This window comes from Limanda limanda, chromosome 14, assembly GCF_963576545.1.
Source record: "Limanda limanda chromosome 14, fLimLim1.1, whole genome shotgun sequence".
NCBI classification, from domain to species: domain Eukaryota; kingdom Metazoa; phylum Chordata; class Actinopteri; order Pleuronectiformes; family Pleuronectidae; genus Limanda; species Limanda limanda.
In genome coordinates, this window is record NC_083649.1 from 21,668,431 (window position 1) to 21,684,949 (window position 16,519).

The window sequence follows — 16,519 nt, forward strand, 5'->3', positions numbered from 1 at the left end:
GACCTTTGTTTGAGGGAAGAGGATCTTCCTTCATTTCAGACTTTAGATTATGTAGACTGGTATCTAGTCTAAGGCCAGGAAAGATTTTGCTTTTATATGGTCTAATGCAAGTAAGAGAGTTTCTTTCAGACTTTAAAAGAATTTGAAGTCTATACATAGCATTTATATATATATATACTGTATATATATATAGCCATAGTAGCCATGGTTCGGTTCTGGCCTGGTTCTTTGCTGCTGGGCCTCCCTGCTCTCTGTCCCCACTTCACGCTCATTGTTCTATCAATAATGGCAAAATACAAGTTCAATTACATATTGGATATATAGAGCAGTGAGGATATATTTAATTTGCAAACAGGAACTAACTCTTTTGCTCTGACTGACCGATGGGGTTAGTCACTCTAGTTTATTTACCTTTTTCTGTTATTTAGTTTAGTACAGTAAAAAATGCGAACAGTAAAATGCAGCCTTGTGCATCTACTGTGTCTGAAGTCTCACAAGGAGTTCCATCTACGTCATAGTCAAAGTCTCTCTTTATGTTTTGATGGTGGTTTCAGTGGTGATAAGATCTGGTATCTGCCGTATAATATTATACACAGGATTTTCATACTCATAAAACATTTGATAAACTCTTGTGTTCCGTATTCAGGCTAGACAATAGCTCCATTCTCTTAGTCTTCACTGCAGACTGTTATATGAATATCAATGACTAACCAACTGTTTATCTACTAGTGTATTACTATTTCGAAGATGTCTGAATACACAACTTTCTCTAAAAGCACCTGCTATACCTTCAGTTTATTTAAATCCTCCTTGTCCTTAAAATGCTGATGTGATCTCGCAGCAGAGGCTTATCACAGCACAGTGGCCTCTTTATCTGATCTGATCTAATCGAGCAACATATCGCTCAAAGCGTTTCACCGCTGTATCCCTCTGTGACACAAACAAACCCGTAACTCAGCTTCAAATGCTGTGAAATTCAATTACGCTGTGACAACACACACAGCCTTCAGCCAGACCACCGCCTCAGTGCTGTAACTTTGCACCTGTGTGTTGTGACCACGCGCACACATCACAGCCATAAATAGACCGACTAGCCGAGTTGCTAGCGGTGCTGCGATCAGTGACGCTGTCATAAGCTCCGCGTGTCAAGTAGCCAAACACTCAACGCAGCTTTAATCAGACAGACAGGATGTGCAGGCGTAAAGGGATAGAGACCACATGACTCCGCTTACCTAAGACACTGAGTCATATACTTTTTATATAAAGTGGTTCTGAAAATATATGTATTTGTTGTGTGTTGCTAATACACAGTCTTCATTTCTCTGCAGCGGGTTGGGTTACATCCTGGGCTCCAGCGCCAAGGAGGCTGCAGGAGACTGGCACTGGTCTCTGAGGGTAAGGGCATCTTAATCGTCCACCAACACCACACACACACACACACACACACGCACAATGAGACAGATGAAGAGTCCTTCCTGCTGGGCTCGGTGGTGAGTCCTGTCATGGATCTGAGGTCAGAGGGGGTCGTTGGTGGAAGAAGCACCAGGGGACACACACGGGTGAACAGGCGGTTCAGGCCCTGACGCTGCCAGGAAGTGACAGAGGAGGGAGACCTAAAGGGCACAACAGCGTCCCAATCAGCATCAGCTGGGCCTCGAGCGATGTGCAGAACCCTAAAGATTTTAGCACCAAAGTCCCTCAGTGTTCAGAGTACAAGCAGCAGCTCAGATCTGATCTGACGGCTCCAGCAAGGAGAGTGGATTTCTATTAAACATCGGCTGATGGTTTATCCGTTCTCAGTAGCTGTAAACACATTTATCTTTTATTGCACTTCACCCAGGGGTCATCTCGGGTGAGGCGGGATGGATCAGTGACAGTGAAGTGTCAGTGCTTCTTCTACCTGGGTATTGTGTCCTTTACACTGCAGGAGCATTTGTGAAACTAAATCTATATTTTCTTTGTTGTCAACTCGCTATGAGAAGTTATGAGAGGGGAATTTTGGAGCTACTCAGTAGGCAGTACTAAATGCATGTTCCAGGTACATGTCTCCTGTAACCACCGGCTGTCAATAGCAACAAAGGAACATTTTGAAGAACCTATTGGAGCTTAGGTTGGTAATGGTGTAAAAGCTAGTGGAGCACGCTATACTTTGAAAAAAATGCATTCAATACATCCCACCATGCTCATTTTAGTTTATTACAGTCCTACAAGAGCCACAGATTCTGGATTTTTTTTCAACAACAAATTGATCACTATCCGAACCTAAAGAGGATTTCAACACATAATATAAAAACTGTTTCAGGAACAAATGACCAACCCTAACTTTGAGGAACAATATGCTTTTCAAAGAAAGTAAAGCAACCTCACACTATATATAACTGGGTTAAAATGGATCCAGTGTCAGTGCATAAAAAGTCAAATTTGACCCAGTAATCTGTTGTAAGTGTAACATGATACTAGACCCCCCACAAATGGAGAGTGAACCAGGGAAGGGCAGAGTATTTAGCGGACCTGGAGGTTAGCATTGGATCATAGAAATTGAACACTGCTTCTCCTGATTGGTTTTGACTCTGGGGACACAAATCAGACCTGTTCCTGACCATTCAGTGCTTTATAGACCAACAGCAGTATTTTGCAGTCAACTCTTTAACGGACACGGAGCCAATGTAAAGATCTTGGAACTGAAGTGATATGATCCACTTTCAGAGAAGATAGAGCTGGAGCACAGAGAAACTTAATGTTCTTCAAAACACGTTGAGAATCACGGGTTGTAAAGCTCGACAAAGCACAAACCTGTTTAATGACGTTGAATAAGCTCTTGTCAAACAGATTGTAGCCTATTTCATATGTGGTTCTAAATCAGATACAGATCAGATTTTTTTGAAAACCTCAGTCTAAACAGCCATGTGACCCGTATCGGGATTCAACGCGACTTTTTCGTCACCCTCGATCGACATTCCTCATTATTTCCCGCCGGCGAAGGGGCGGAGTCACCCCTCGAAAACAAACATGGAAGACAGCTGCGACGGAAGGTAGCTGGTGGAGGGACAGTGAGGCTTTAGACCTGGGAAGTACTTGGGGTCACACGTCTGTACAAGCAAACAGATCAAGAGAAGAATGTGACCGTTAACGCTCACATCTTCTTCTCCTTGTTCACTTCCTCACACAGTGTGCTGCGTGTGACGTCTTGGTTTTCTTCTGCACATTGTGAGTCACTATCCGGGCCATGACCAGTTCTCATTGGAGTCTGATACTGGCCACATTTAAAAAGATAATGGAACAGCTCGATAAAAATGATCTGATATAGAAAGAAAATCTGAATTGAGCTATTGGAACCAACCAATTATGACTAGGTTAAGTTGACCCAGTATTTTGTATGTGTGCAATGTTGTGTATCTGGGTCAATTTCTAACCAGCATTTTAAGAAATAGAGTGAACTGTATTGTGTATTGAGAGGCCACTGAGCGTTGTCATAGAGAAGAGAGCAGGGTTTTACTTTGACCTGGCACAGGGACTCATTTGTTTGCGGCTTGTAAAATATCCCCAAAGCTGCTCCAGGACAATTAAGCTGGGTCTCTTTTAATTAAAGGCTTCAATTTAAAGAGATAGGAATCTGTATTCTGAGATGTCCCAACTCCACCTTAAGAGGAAAATCCTTTGTGGACTGTTTTTAGCAGTTGCACACTTACTTACTGTTAATTTGGGAGTAGATGCAGGAGCATAAATCAGCGTTTTACAGGGACTCGACTGAGTGGGTGAGACAAAACATTTAGAGGTGAAGCGCTCTATAAGACATACCAGTCGTAAGGGACAGGACCAATGAATGCTCCGTGAGGACTGCACAGAAATGACTGACTTCAGGGTCACCTTTTTAAAGTTCTTACAACATATTATGACCCCACTCCTCTTATGAACCGGGTGACATTCTAAAGGAAGACATTAAGCATTCTCTCAGCGTGGGGCGGAGGCGATTCCTGGACATGACAGCTCGCCAGGGTTCAAGGAAACAGGATGTGGAATTTTTTTCCTTTGCCACGGTGGAACATGAATAAAAGAAAAAACAACGAGCAGGGCAGTTTGTTCCAAAGCAGCTACAATGACATTCCAATAAAACAATCTCCTCGCCGATTAATCACTGGTGTGGCATGCAGGGCGAAAACACATACCGAGACATGAAACAGGTTGTGTGTCGCGGGATTCTGAGTTAAGGAAAAAACACCACAGCGCTTCCGTTTGTTTTTGTCCTGACGTTCCAGATACCTTCCTGAAAATGTGCGCTGTAAGACGGAGCAGGGGAGACATGAGGCTCAGGAGAGGGAGGTCATTTGTTTGATTGCCAACCGCCCGTAAAGGAAATGTGTAATGGGCCCTGTGGGAGTCAAGGTCGAAGGTCGTATACTCCCGTTGTCATGCTGAATAATAATGAAGGAACTTGAGAGCAAACGTCGTGAAAGAAGGCAAATATTAATTTGCCTCTTGGATGAGGTGAGCTCTGTTGCTGGGTCTCTCTGAAAGCTCATCATGAGATTCCAATGCAGACGTCGATCCAATTAAGTTGCTCGACACGCGAGGGAGGTGATTGTAAACGAGACACAATATGGGAAAGGAAATGATCAGCGTTGGTGCGATGCTCACACCTCGGAGACCATAACCGCTGCGTTGAGCTGCATTATCAGCCAATTTATGAGCCGCATCACACTCCAGATTAATCCTGCAATGAAAAACCTGAGGAAACCCGCGTTCACACCAACACACAATCCAAATTTCACACTATCGCAATACCTATACATATAAATGGGCTTTTATTAGCTGCGGACTATAAGGTGATGTATTTCCCCAGACAGATGAAATAGTTTTTTTGCTTTTGTGCGCACTCTGTATTGTACAAACAAATGTCCTCCCACACATCCCATCCTGTCTTTTGTCTTTGTCTCCCCCACACAGACTCACACGTGCACAAACATGCTTCCGCCTCATAGAAAAGATGATAGTGAACGTTAAAGCAGATGGGCACTTCTGAGGTTTTCACCTCGGTGCAGGGCTCCCAGGGCAGAGCTCAAAGCCAGACAACTCCTTTTGAGTGTTAACCACTTAGACAAGCCCACACATATAAACACACACACACACACACACACACACACACACACACACACACACACACACAGTGCCAGTGGAGTAAGCAGGGGGAATGTTCTTCAGCTCCACAGAGCTTGTATAAGATGTCAGGCGTGGCTGTCCATTCAGACTGTAAACACACTGCTCTTTGTCCGGCGTTCACATCTGTTCCCTCCGAACCGCTCCCATGTCTGACCCGGTGAGCCTGGCCGTCCAGTCGGTGCGATGAGTCGGCACGATCTGACGCCTCGTTCATTTTTCTCGTCCCCGTAGGTATCCCCGCTTTTAGGGATCACGGCGGGAACCCTGATCCTGATCTTCGTGCCGGAGCCGAAGAGAGGCAGCGCCGACCAGATGGGCGGACGCATCAAGCACCGCACCTCCTGGCTCTGTGATATGAAGGCGCTCGCCAGGAAGTAAGGCCTGTGCTTGGCTTCGGGGGGGGTACCAGGTTTTTGGGAGAGTAGCTGTTAGATGGATACAACTTTAATAACCCTGAGCTGTGCGAAAGGAGAATTTGTGTAAATTGCGATTTACATTTACTTTTTTTTTTATAAATTTAAAATCATGATAACTATGTTTTTTTCTATCTTTATCCCATTTTATAATGATTTCACTCAACAACAAAAAAACGTATAGAGTCAGGAGCGCAGGAAATCTAAGCACATGCAGGGTATATGAAATCAGTAAGTCCAGCTCTCAAACTGAAAGATCACGCTCTTAAAAATAAAGATAATCTCCCAAAATCCTTGGTTTCACAAAAAGAAAGCCTTTACATGTAACATGTTTAAGATTCTGCTACAGACAACAGTCCTGTGCTTTTTAAGACAGCAGAATCATGTGTTGGATTTTGAATGTGGTTGTTGCGTGCATGTGTTTCTTCCCTCCTAGTCGCAGCTACGTCTTCTCCTCCCTGGCATCATCGGCGGTGTCCTTCGCCACCGGTGCATTTGGTATTTGGATCCCAGTGTACCTGGCCAGAGCTCAGGTGGTGCAGAAGACAGCCGAGCCCTGCACCAAAGAGATCTGCAGCAGCACAGACAGGTGAGAGCTTCACTGACTGAACACGGAGAACAGGCTCTGAGGTCACGGCTGCCTGTGTTTGGCTTGTGCAATGTGAAACCTGTAAAAGGTGGAGATATTTGGTTTAATGGTTTTAGATTTATGAGCATGTAGTATGTAGGGGTGGGAATTGGCAAAAATTTGACGATTCAATAGTATTGCGATATTTGGGCCCGATATTGCGATTCTGCGACATATTGCGATACTGCAAGTATTGCGATTCGATTCTGCGATTTATTGCGATTCATGTCCCCCATATTATTCAAAGGCATTACAAAAAATGAGGAAAAAAAGACTGCTCAACTCACTTCAAATGTCACATTTAATTCTGTGAACATTGTCTTCTACACATTAACTGAAGTGTAAAAAACTTTGTCCTTGAACATTCAGGACACAGGACCTTTGTAATTATTTTCTGAATAGGAGACCTCTCACATGAACGCTGAACTCAATCATATAAATAAGAGTAACCTAGAGCTTCAATCAAATTGAGACCTGCAAGGTCAAATGTTAAATGGCCAAAATGTTAAATTCATCTGGGAATATTGGCATTTTTGTTCAGAAAAAGGAGTTGGTCAACATGCTCAGATGTTAAAGTGCTCCTCTGGGCCGTTACTATATCTCCTGCAGTGGAGAACATCCTTTCCTCATACACACTAGGTATCTTTTAAACTCTGAAACTCTCCTCATCATGCTTTGCCAGCCAGGGGCTGTTACATATATAATTGTAAATAAATATTAAAAAAATAAAAATAAAAAAAAGTATCGATAAAATCGCGGGCGCAAAATATCGCTATACTGAACAGAATCGATTTTTTCCCCCACCACTAGTAGTATGGTGATGTCACGAGAACCGATACTTACGACACCTTTCGATACTAAGATAACAAAACACCGACGATGCCCATTTTTTTGAAGCACCGTGAGCGCCGATGCCAGCAGCTGTTAGCAACTTAGCATTAGCATCGCTGCTGCGCCAGTCGATGTTTACATTCCGAAAACCAAGATGGCAACTGCGTCTGCAGCGTTCGCCCCACCTGGACTTGTTGATAAAAAAGGCCCAAAGAGTCGCGTATGGAAGTACTTTGCATTTGAGGCAGATGACCGTGGTGTTATCATTAATCCGCAGAAGCCATTATGCAAACGATGCTACCGTGGTCTTCAGACCAAGGGAGGTAATACTTCCAATTTAGCAAAGCACCTGAAAAACTGCCATCCGGATTTGTTTAAGGAATTCAAGGTGAGTTCTGATTCATATTAACTGTAAATCAATGCTAAGCTCGCTTTAATGCATAACGTGTCTCACAACAATGCGTCACTCACATACGTCACTCAAATGCGTCCGCAACTACCGTATAAGCCACAGTATATGCGCAAGCACATTAAACTACCGTATGTGTCTAACAACATCCAAAGAATGTAATTTTGGAATCTTAGAAAAATCCTTTTTTTTTTACCGTGGTATTGAAATTGGCATAGAGAATCGTGTTATTTTACTGGTATTGGCACCGACTACTGAATTTGTGGTATCGTGACGCCCCTAATGTAGAACAAACATGAGTAATCGAATGTAATAAAAAGTAAATGAAATAACTGGTATGTTGTCTCTTCTCTGCCCATCCCTGTCCAGTCTGATTTTCGGGGCGATCACCTGTGTGACGGGGCTGCTGGGCGTGGTCATCGGGGCGGCCACCACACGCCTGTGTCGAGCGAAGACGGAACGAGCCGACCCACTCGTGTGTGCCGTCAGCATGCTGGGCTCGGCCATCTTCATCTGCCTCATCTTCGTGGTGGCGAAGAAGAGCATCGTGGGAGCTTACGTAAGACTCGCTTCCTGTCACCGTCCGTAAAACTGTGTCTGCAGGAGAAAGTTGCTTCCTTTTCAAACCACCGAGGGAGATGTGATTTTGCCCGATTTTGCTTTCCCCCAATCTCCAGAACCAACAGGTTTCCGGTGAGGAAACAAAGAGTGATAATAGTATGTTAATTATGGATAAGCTCGAGGGAGTGGGAATTAAAAGGGGGAAATCTGGTAACCAATCTAACAAGACAAAGCTTTGTGAGAGCTCACCCGGGTGGTGTTAGTGTTGGAATCACGGTGCTGGTTGCTTTCCGGCCCAGAGGCACATTCAATAGTTTAATTGCAGTTGCAGGTAACTGAGGCTCATACCTCATCTGGCCAAAACTCAAGTGTTTGTGTGTCTCCGATTTGCCCTGTGAAGCAGGAAAGGGTGCAACTCAACAATGGCTGCCCTGAAACAATGAACTCTGAGCTCCTGGACTCACCAAGCGCACATTTCTTACCCTCATCAGAGACAAAGGCGTTGGAACTGACTCTCAACAAGTTGGCCAATCTGCAAAACACAGAAAATATTTTCCATGCGTGTCAAGGAACATAACAAACAGGTTTCCATATCCTAAATATGTGACCTTGGCTGACATTGAAGTTGGAGTCTGACCTTCTTACTGGGTTTTTACTGCTGAATGAGTGCAGGGCTTCTTCTGCAGTTTAGGTTTGTTGAGGTTGATATACTGAAGTCAGTCATTAGCTGCATCAATATAAATGATGATTTGGATTTAACAAATTAATACGTATATAAGCTTCCATTGGATCAAAGGCACACATTGATCAAGCGTCTGAGGCATGACACAGCCAATTAAAACCCAAGGTGTGGAAGTATTCCATTTTAATTACACGATTACAGATCTGTCCAACTCAATTTTATACAGCTGCTGTGTGAAAGAAACCAGCTTTGTCACTCTTGGTGTACTCCTTGTAAAGAATACAAAGTGACGATTGATGCTGTTGAATGTTTTATATCTTACCCACAGACCAAGCTTTTCTCTCAGATAAGCATCCAAGAATAAAGTATTTTGTTTGTGCGAAAAATGTAGCGCAACAGGCCCTAACTTCCAACATATGACTTCATTCTACTGTTAATATTGAATCATCTTACTCGACAGTAGCAGTAGTGAACTCAGGTTTCATGGCAAAGAGCTGACAAAGGTGTTATATTATAAGGCATGACGCGGTTGTAATGTCCAGGCCGACAGACCCCCCCCCCTCGCAGCTGTTGTCTCGTCAACACGCGGCTAATCCGAGCCGAGGCCGGGGCTTCTCTCTCCTCTCGGAGGCAACATGTCGGTCACGGTGTCTGGTTCGCCGCTCTCGGGTCGGTCCCCGTCTACATCTGCGCTGTCAGACTCCTTCTGTGGCTCTCTGTGCTGCACCGTAGGTTTGGCACGCTGGCAGAGAGGGTTATTCCCCCAGCAGGAAACCCACACATCAAGCGGCCGTGTTAAACCGTGCCAGACGAAACCAGTCAATAAAGATACATGAGATTCCACTGCAACCGAATCCCTCTGGGTCTGTTTTGGAGAAAGTGGCCAAACAGCGACAGCAGCTGCCTCCAGTCTGTGTGCGTACAGTAGCTTACATGTACATAATGTGTGTCAACTGCACGGTGTTGTTTCAAGTTAAAACATTTCTGCTCCGCCCATTCACAAGCGGGGCATTAATTCATCCGGCTCTGAGTGTAGGAAGTGTTAAATGTTTCCACACTGACGATTCGGCTTCGACAGGAATAAGCAACACAATGCTTATCGTGCTTTTTTTCAGCTTGTAGGCTAAACACTCACTAAACGGCTCAATGGGACCAAAATGAAGGCCTGCACATCCACATATAATTGGGCCACAGCGTAATAACATGTTTCTAAAGTGCCGCAGCCAAAGCGCTTTTACTCAGCAGCAGATTCCCACACACGGGGGAAATATCTGCTTCCTCCTCTTTTGGCTTCAGGTCTGGTTAGCAGTCCTTTGTGTAGCGGAGATTGACTGTTCTGAATTAGCAACGGCTAAATGTGCAATTTCTTCTTCTTTATTTAGGTTTGCATCTTTATTGGAGAGACGCTGCTTTTCCTGAACTGGGCAATAACAGCAGACATTTTAATGGTAAGTGCGGAGAACCCTATACTTATTGGCTCGGTCACTGGAAATTCCTGCAACACACGATAACAAATGGCAGCGATCCAGAAGAAAATAGTTCCGAGCGGTGAAATGCGTGAGTGGACTTTGTAGGCTGCAGTTTGGGTGGAGCCGATAATTATTGTCTTGACCGATCCCCGAGAAAACAAATGGAAAGGAGACGTTCTCGGATGTGTGATGTGGGACATGACAGTGAAAACGGGCGGTTGATTCAGCCAAGACTTCCCGTAAAGAGCATTTTACCAACCAGCCTCTTTAATTTATAATTAGGCTGGGCACTAAAGGGATAAACACAGACAATTACTCTTTTGTTTTGCATTGTGACTGACTGGTCTGTCTGACTTGTCCTGACCCACAGAGCCTCTATGTGTATAATTGATGACAGTAGAGGTTGTTGTAACACGGCTGACTGAATCGTCCCACCTTGGTCTCCTCATCACAACGTCATGTATTTTTAACCTTCTGTTTCTTCCTGTCTCTGTGCAGTTTGTCGTTATTCCGACCCGGAGGGCAACGGCAGTCGCCTTTCAGAGCTTCACCTCGCATCTCCTGGGCGACGCGGGAAGTCCGTACCTGATAGGCCTGGTAAGACTCTCCCAGTGGCAACCATAGTCGCTTTCAGACATGAACAACTGGGAATGTCCAGACAATGGGGTTAGGACATTCTCCGGAGTTTACCTTTAGCGTATGAAAGAAGATTCTCTCCAGTCACAACAAGGGGACAACTCTCCAGTGTTAGAATGAGGGATGGCTGTGTCTGCTTCCTGTATGACACCTCTTTTTCATCCCGAAATTTTAAGTTTTTGCGTCTGTCACGTGTTAGAAATGTCATCACAGACCCACTGCCTCAAAGATTATCTCCTGTTGTGTTCTCATTTGCGATTTTCGCGTACAAGCACTGAACTCCGGATGAGTGAAGGTCTGACAGCAGTGAATGTGAGCTGATCAGTGTTAAGAGGAATATTAAAGAAGAATGATTCAGGTCCGATATCCCACAGCTGGAAAGCACCTCCACCACACACCCTGTTCATGCACAGACACACATACATGCATTCAGTTCAGCTCATGCTTTAAGTGAAAGTGGGCCAGTGCAAAGTGAGGCACAAGAGCAGCTTTTAGCTCACGTCTCAGGAGATCTGGCGAGCCGAGTCGTGATTTCATCGCTCTGCCTTTCAGGCTGTCAGTGGCGTTTTCCGGTAAATCTCCTGGTTCCCCCCTGGAGGGACCGGTGTTGCTGTATTTGATTGGTTAGCAGATGAGACAGTGGCTCTTATACTGGGACACAAGGCCTCTCAAGGTCACGGTCACCCCACCCACCCCCACTCCTTCCTCTCCCAAGAGCACACATACACCCAAAGAGTAGCATCCAGTAGGGCAGAACACAAGTGCTGCTTGCTATTCAGCGGAGTGTGAAACAGGATTCACCTCAGACTGTCAAACTGCATTCTTATCGTTCCGAAGAGAGGGGGAACATTTGTGGAGTTAAATAGTAACTCCATGGAGATAAACATCCTCTACGCCGTACTTGAGCATGCAGGACAAACTGTGCATAGACGTCACGCAAACACATGCTGCGAATAACATAGCATCCATACCATAATCTACGTCATTGCCAAACATAACTAGTTATATCAGTATGATTATGGTACTCATGGACTAATGGTGTCGTAAATTGCCGAGGTAGAATAGACGGCTGTAGTGCTATGTGTTTACTTTGTGTTTTACCGTCGTGCCTCTGGCTCACAGCCCAGGTCATGTTAACAAAGGCAGTGCAAGTCTTTGATTAGTGAATCAAACCGATCTCCAACACACACAGCTGTCTGTCGAGCCACATTGAAAGTGTCCTGGTTTCTTTCTCTCCCTCTTAAATGGAAATCTTAAACTGTTGTCAGAACCAGATAAAAGACGCTGTATGTTAAATCTCCACCTTCTGACACGTTCCTCAAAAGACTGGCACTGAAAAATAAAATCCACGTTCTGGGAATCAGACTCAAAGGCTGCATTGGTACTGGATTGTCTGTTTCGCAGATCAAAAAAAAAAACAGCATCGTCTGTTAATGCACAAACTTCCTATTAGAGAGACAGCACTTTGAAAAGTACTTTGAAAACCTGTCACTTTCATTCTGTCGATGTCACACAAACAAATCAAGAATTTTGCTTCCAGATTAAAGATAGGGTTGGTAATCCTGGAAAATCTAGCGAGAGCAGACTACACTATAAAAATATGAAACCGATACATCCCACTACTTCCTCTCACCCTTCTTGCAAAACTACACCCAAATAGAATACATGAACGTTTACTGACTTACAACTGCTAGAACTTTTACATGACTTGCTCGCTAACCACTGGCTATTGTGTCTGCTCCAGTGGTGTGTGTCTCCGCAGCTGAAAACTCCCTCTCTCACAGGCAGGGTGCACACAGACAGGCAGGGCGGTTATTGACAGACAATGACTGCTTGTGTTTGTTACAGACTTTTTCTTCTTTTATTTATTGAGGGGATGTGAAGAGGATTTCAACAAATAATATAAAGACGTGTTTCAGAAACAAAATACCACTTTTAAGTGTTTAAGTTCTTAAGCAAATATTCCCCACATTAGCTAGTTGCTGCGATTATCTGCTTTAAATCATTGTAAATGAAAATATGTGGGTTTTGAACTGTGAGTTTGACGAATAAAACTATTTGAAGATGTTATCTTGGGCTCACAGGTCCTTTAATGGCCAAATCTAATTAAGTAAATGACTAAATGAACTTAGCAAAAAGACCAACAGATTACTTGATGATTAAAATAACAGTTTTTAAATGCTTACACCACATGTGGAAAAAAGAGGCTAATGGCTCCATTATTCCAACAATATTCCAGTGTCCAGGCTCCAAATGTCAGCATAATGCAGCCGGAAAACAAACACACACAGACACTGTCAAGCAGAATTACCCAGACATGGCCTCACAGTGAGCCAGCCACCGCGGTCTTCTCCATCCAGCCTCGAGGGTCACGACTCTCTCCTCTGAGTAACGCAGCCAATGTCCGGGGGTTTCTCACTCCTCCACAAACCCCCCGAACCAACTCAAGTGCTCCAAGTGCGTCACTGCTCACCGCCTCAGTTCCTGAACCGAGGTCTAGCACGCGAGTGCGATGGGCTCGTGGTGACGCACAGCAAGCGCCGGCTGATACAGAGTCGCCCCTGTGAACTGGCGCGAATCCTGCGAATGAGCAAAGTGGAGAATCTCAAGGAAAATAGACGGGGATTATTGCTAAGCAACCACAGGAGAAAGTGAGCGAATCAGTGGGTCAGTCATTTTCACAATGGGGTTATGTGCCACACGGACCTGCCAGTGACGTGCTCAACCCTGCAAACCAACGTGGGGTTTCCGGTGCAAACACAACTACCACTTTAATGCATCTGGAATTCTCCTGAGCCCGCATCCCCTCTATCAGCACGTAGACCAGAGCAGAGGCAGTTGTCTTGTACGACTCCCCTGACAAACACATAATGGACTCCTCCTATAGTGCACGGGTAGGACATGGCCACGGGCAGAGTGGGTGGCGGGGGAACGCCTGGAACAATCTCTCAGCAATCTCCCCAGGAATTCCGCCTAGATAATTAGTCATGCAGCGAGTCGTAATGTATTTTTAGCTAAACTGCAGTGTGCATGTATCAGGCAATTAACTGTACCTGAGAAAACACACTCTGCACTGGCCACACACACACACAACTGCTGTACATACAATAGATTCTTCACACAGACACACACACACACACACACACACACACTCCTCATGATGCATGCATGCGCTCTGCACACGCACATATGAAGGCATTCTCCAACATCCCTCGATCAGCAGTTCTCCAGATCTCCCCATAAAGAAAGTCATTCTGCTGACAGTAACATATAATCAATGTGCTGCAGCCAGGGTGACCTACGCCCACTCACACCGAGACGAGAAGCCCGGTCTCCTTCCCACTGTGCATACCGCCACACAATCAGCTAAAAGCGGCCTCCTCTCCATCTTGTTGTCAGCGCGGTGACCGATGCGTGTTGGAGAGCTGCCTCATCACCAGTGATACAGGGAGGCAGAGATGATCGCATCACGCCCACCATTCTCCAGCTGGTGTTCTCCTCAGCGCCACACATGACAGAGTGACCGCTGTGGCGCTACTGAAGCCTTCGACAGCATATATCAGAAATCCTGCCGCGCTTAAAACAAAAAACCACTGCGTTCACATCATGCTGTCTGTCATTTTTAAAAAAAAAACATATATTTATTGGTTTTATACAGTTTTATACATTTACATCAATTTACATACATACAAGAACCTTCCCCAACCTGAACATATGGCAGCATAAAATGACAATAAATAATACAAATGTCACAAAAAATTGCTAAGATATGATTACACCATAAATTCAAGGACAAAAAATTACAATGAAAATACTAATTTAGTTTAAACTAAATTAAAACAAAAAATTAAATATATATATATTATATAAGTGAAATAAAATACAGTCACAAACATGGAACAGAGCACAGCACACATTCCTCACAACAGATTAGTCACTTCACATTTCCAATGCCTCTTCAATGTCACCATTCTTAAAAAAGTCCAAAAACATCTCCCAGATAGTGTAAAATTGAGAAGCTTTCTTCCTAACTACATATGTTAACTTCTCAAGAGCCAAACTCGACGTTAAGTTTTTTAACCAGTGGCCTTGAGAGGGGCAACGAACATTCTTCCACGTCAGAGCGATTGAGCGCCTGGCCTGTAGAAGACACAGGTCAACCATTTTTCTTTCTCTATTAGACAGAGAACAATTGTCTGGATAGATGCTTAATATACATAGCTTAGGATTTAGAGATACTGGAGAAGAGGTCATTTGAGAGATATATTGTAACACCGAGCTCCAAAATGTTTGAATCTCCTCACATTCCCACAAACAATGGTATAAAGTACCTTGATGAATATTGCACTCATAGCATCGATCAGGCATATTAGGATCAAACTTGTTTAACTTTACAGGGGTGATGTATGTTCTCATCATCCAATTATATTGTATTAATCTCAGTCGTGTGTTAATGGTTTGAGTATGTACGCTGTGTGTCATTTTGATCTGCTGCTATGATGAAACATGCAGAACCCGCACTGGTAACATGCGTATCGTGTCATGTAGTGTGTCAGAGCATGGCGGGATATTTCAAGAACTTTGCTCAATGATTAGTTGGAATAAAATGTCCTTTTGTGTGTGTGTGTTTTTGCAGATCTCGGACGCCCTCCAGCAGAGCTACGCGACGTCAGCGCTGTGGCAGTTCCTCAGTTTGGGTTATGCCCTCATGCTCTGTCCGTTCATCATCGTCCTGGGGGGCATGTTTTTCCTGGCCACTGCCTTGTTTTTCCTGGATGACAGAGAGAAGGCCGAGAAAACGTAAGTGACTCAGACATTGTTTCAATAACTCGTCATTATTTCATTTATTATTTAGTCATTCATTCTTTAAATATTTAATACTTGCTTTGAGTTTTTTCCTCCGCTGACTTTCTGAGTAAGAGCTCCCAAAATCTAAACACACCGTCTCTGTGCTGGAAGAAGCTGAACAAATGGAAATAATATTTTTATTCTGAGTACCATGCATACATAAGGAGGTTTGAAACTTTTTCTGGACGATGCTATGCCCTTTTTAGCCTGATGCTGGGGTGTGACGTGTGGTGGAGTCAAGCTGCCCAGTGACACCAGCAGTGGTGCCAACCCTGCAAGACTCAGAAGGGCCCTGGTGCCAATAGAAAGTCCCAGTCAGCTAAAAGTGCTCCAGAGCTGACACAAGCTGTTCTAGCCATCAATTTAAGTGTGCTTACTTAGACTTTTACCAGCTACCGCCCCTCGTTTTCGTGCATTCATATTTTCCTCTTTTAAACACCAAGACGTGAAAAACACTGAGGCCACGGGAGCTGGTCATGGCCTTAAAAGGCTAAAACAAACTCACCCGTCCTCTCTCAGATGGTGAGACATGACTTCTTGTTCCCTTCAGACTATTTTTTCCGACTTTTTTATCACGTCGACTCGCTCCCCTGGTGCCAGCGCTCTCAGAAATGACTTCCTTCCTGTCGAAGATGAGGGACATTTTTAGGCAGGATGGCAGTCTGATGTCTGACGTCTGTCTACAGTCACTGTTTCTTCACCCTGCAGAGCCGGCTGCCGCCCGTTCCCACCACAAATCCTCCTGCTAAGCGAGATGAGATAGATTTAAGGATAGTTTGACCAAAAATAAATCATTTGTTATCAGGCAATTTTTTTGGAACTAACTTTAAGGGGAAGATTTATTGCATTTTAGTTCAAGTTACCACCCAAGCCATTAAAACTTCT

The 16,519-nt window shown here is 44.3% G+C and overlaps 1 protein-coding gene across 2 annotated transcripts in view; it reads left to right on the plus strand.

Moving 5' to 3' along the window:
• The window catches only part of spns2 (SPNS lysolipid transporter 2, sphingosine-1-phosphate), a 69,348-nt gene that overhangs the window by 42,408 nt on the left and 10,421 nt on the right, over positions 1-16,519 (plus strand). For both annotated transcript variants that reach the window (XM_061085704.1, XM_061085705.1), the window contains exons 5-11: positions 1,329-1,395; positions 5,389-5,531; positions 6,007-6,159; positions 7,808-7,997; positions 10,064-10,129; positions 10,649-10,747; positions 15,423-15,586. In XM_061085704.1, coding sequence (XP_060941687.1) covers positions 1,329-1,395; positions 5,389-5,531; positions 6,007-6,159; positions 7,808-7,997; positions 10,064-10,129; positions 10,649-10,747; positions 15,423-15,586 — 882 coding nt within the window. The remainder of the gene's footprint in view (positions 1-1,328; positions 1,396-5,388; positions 5,532-6,006; positions 6,160-7,807; positions 7,998-10,063; positions 10,130-10,648; positions 10,748-15,422; positions 15,587-16,519) is intronic.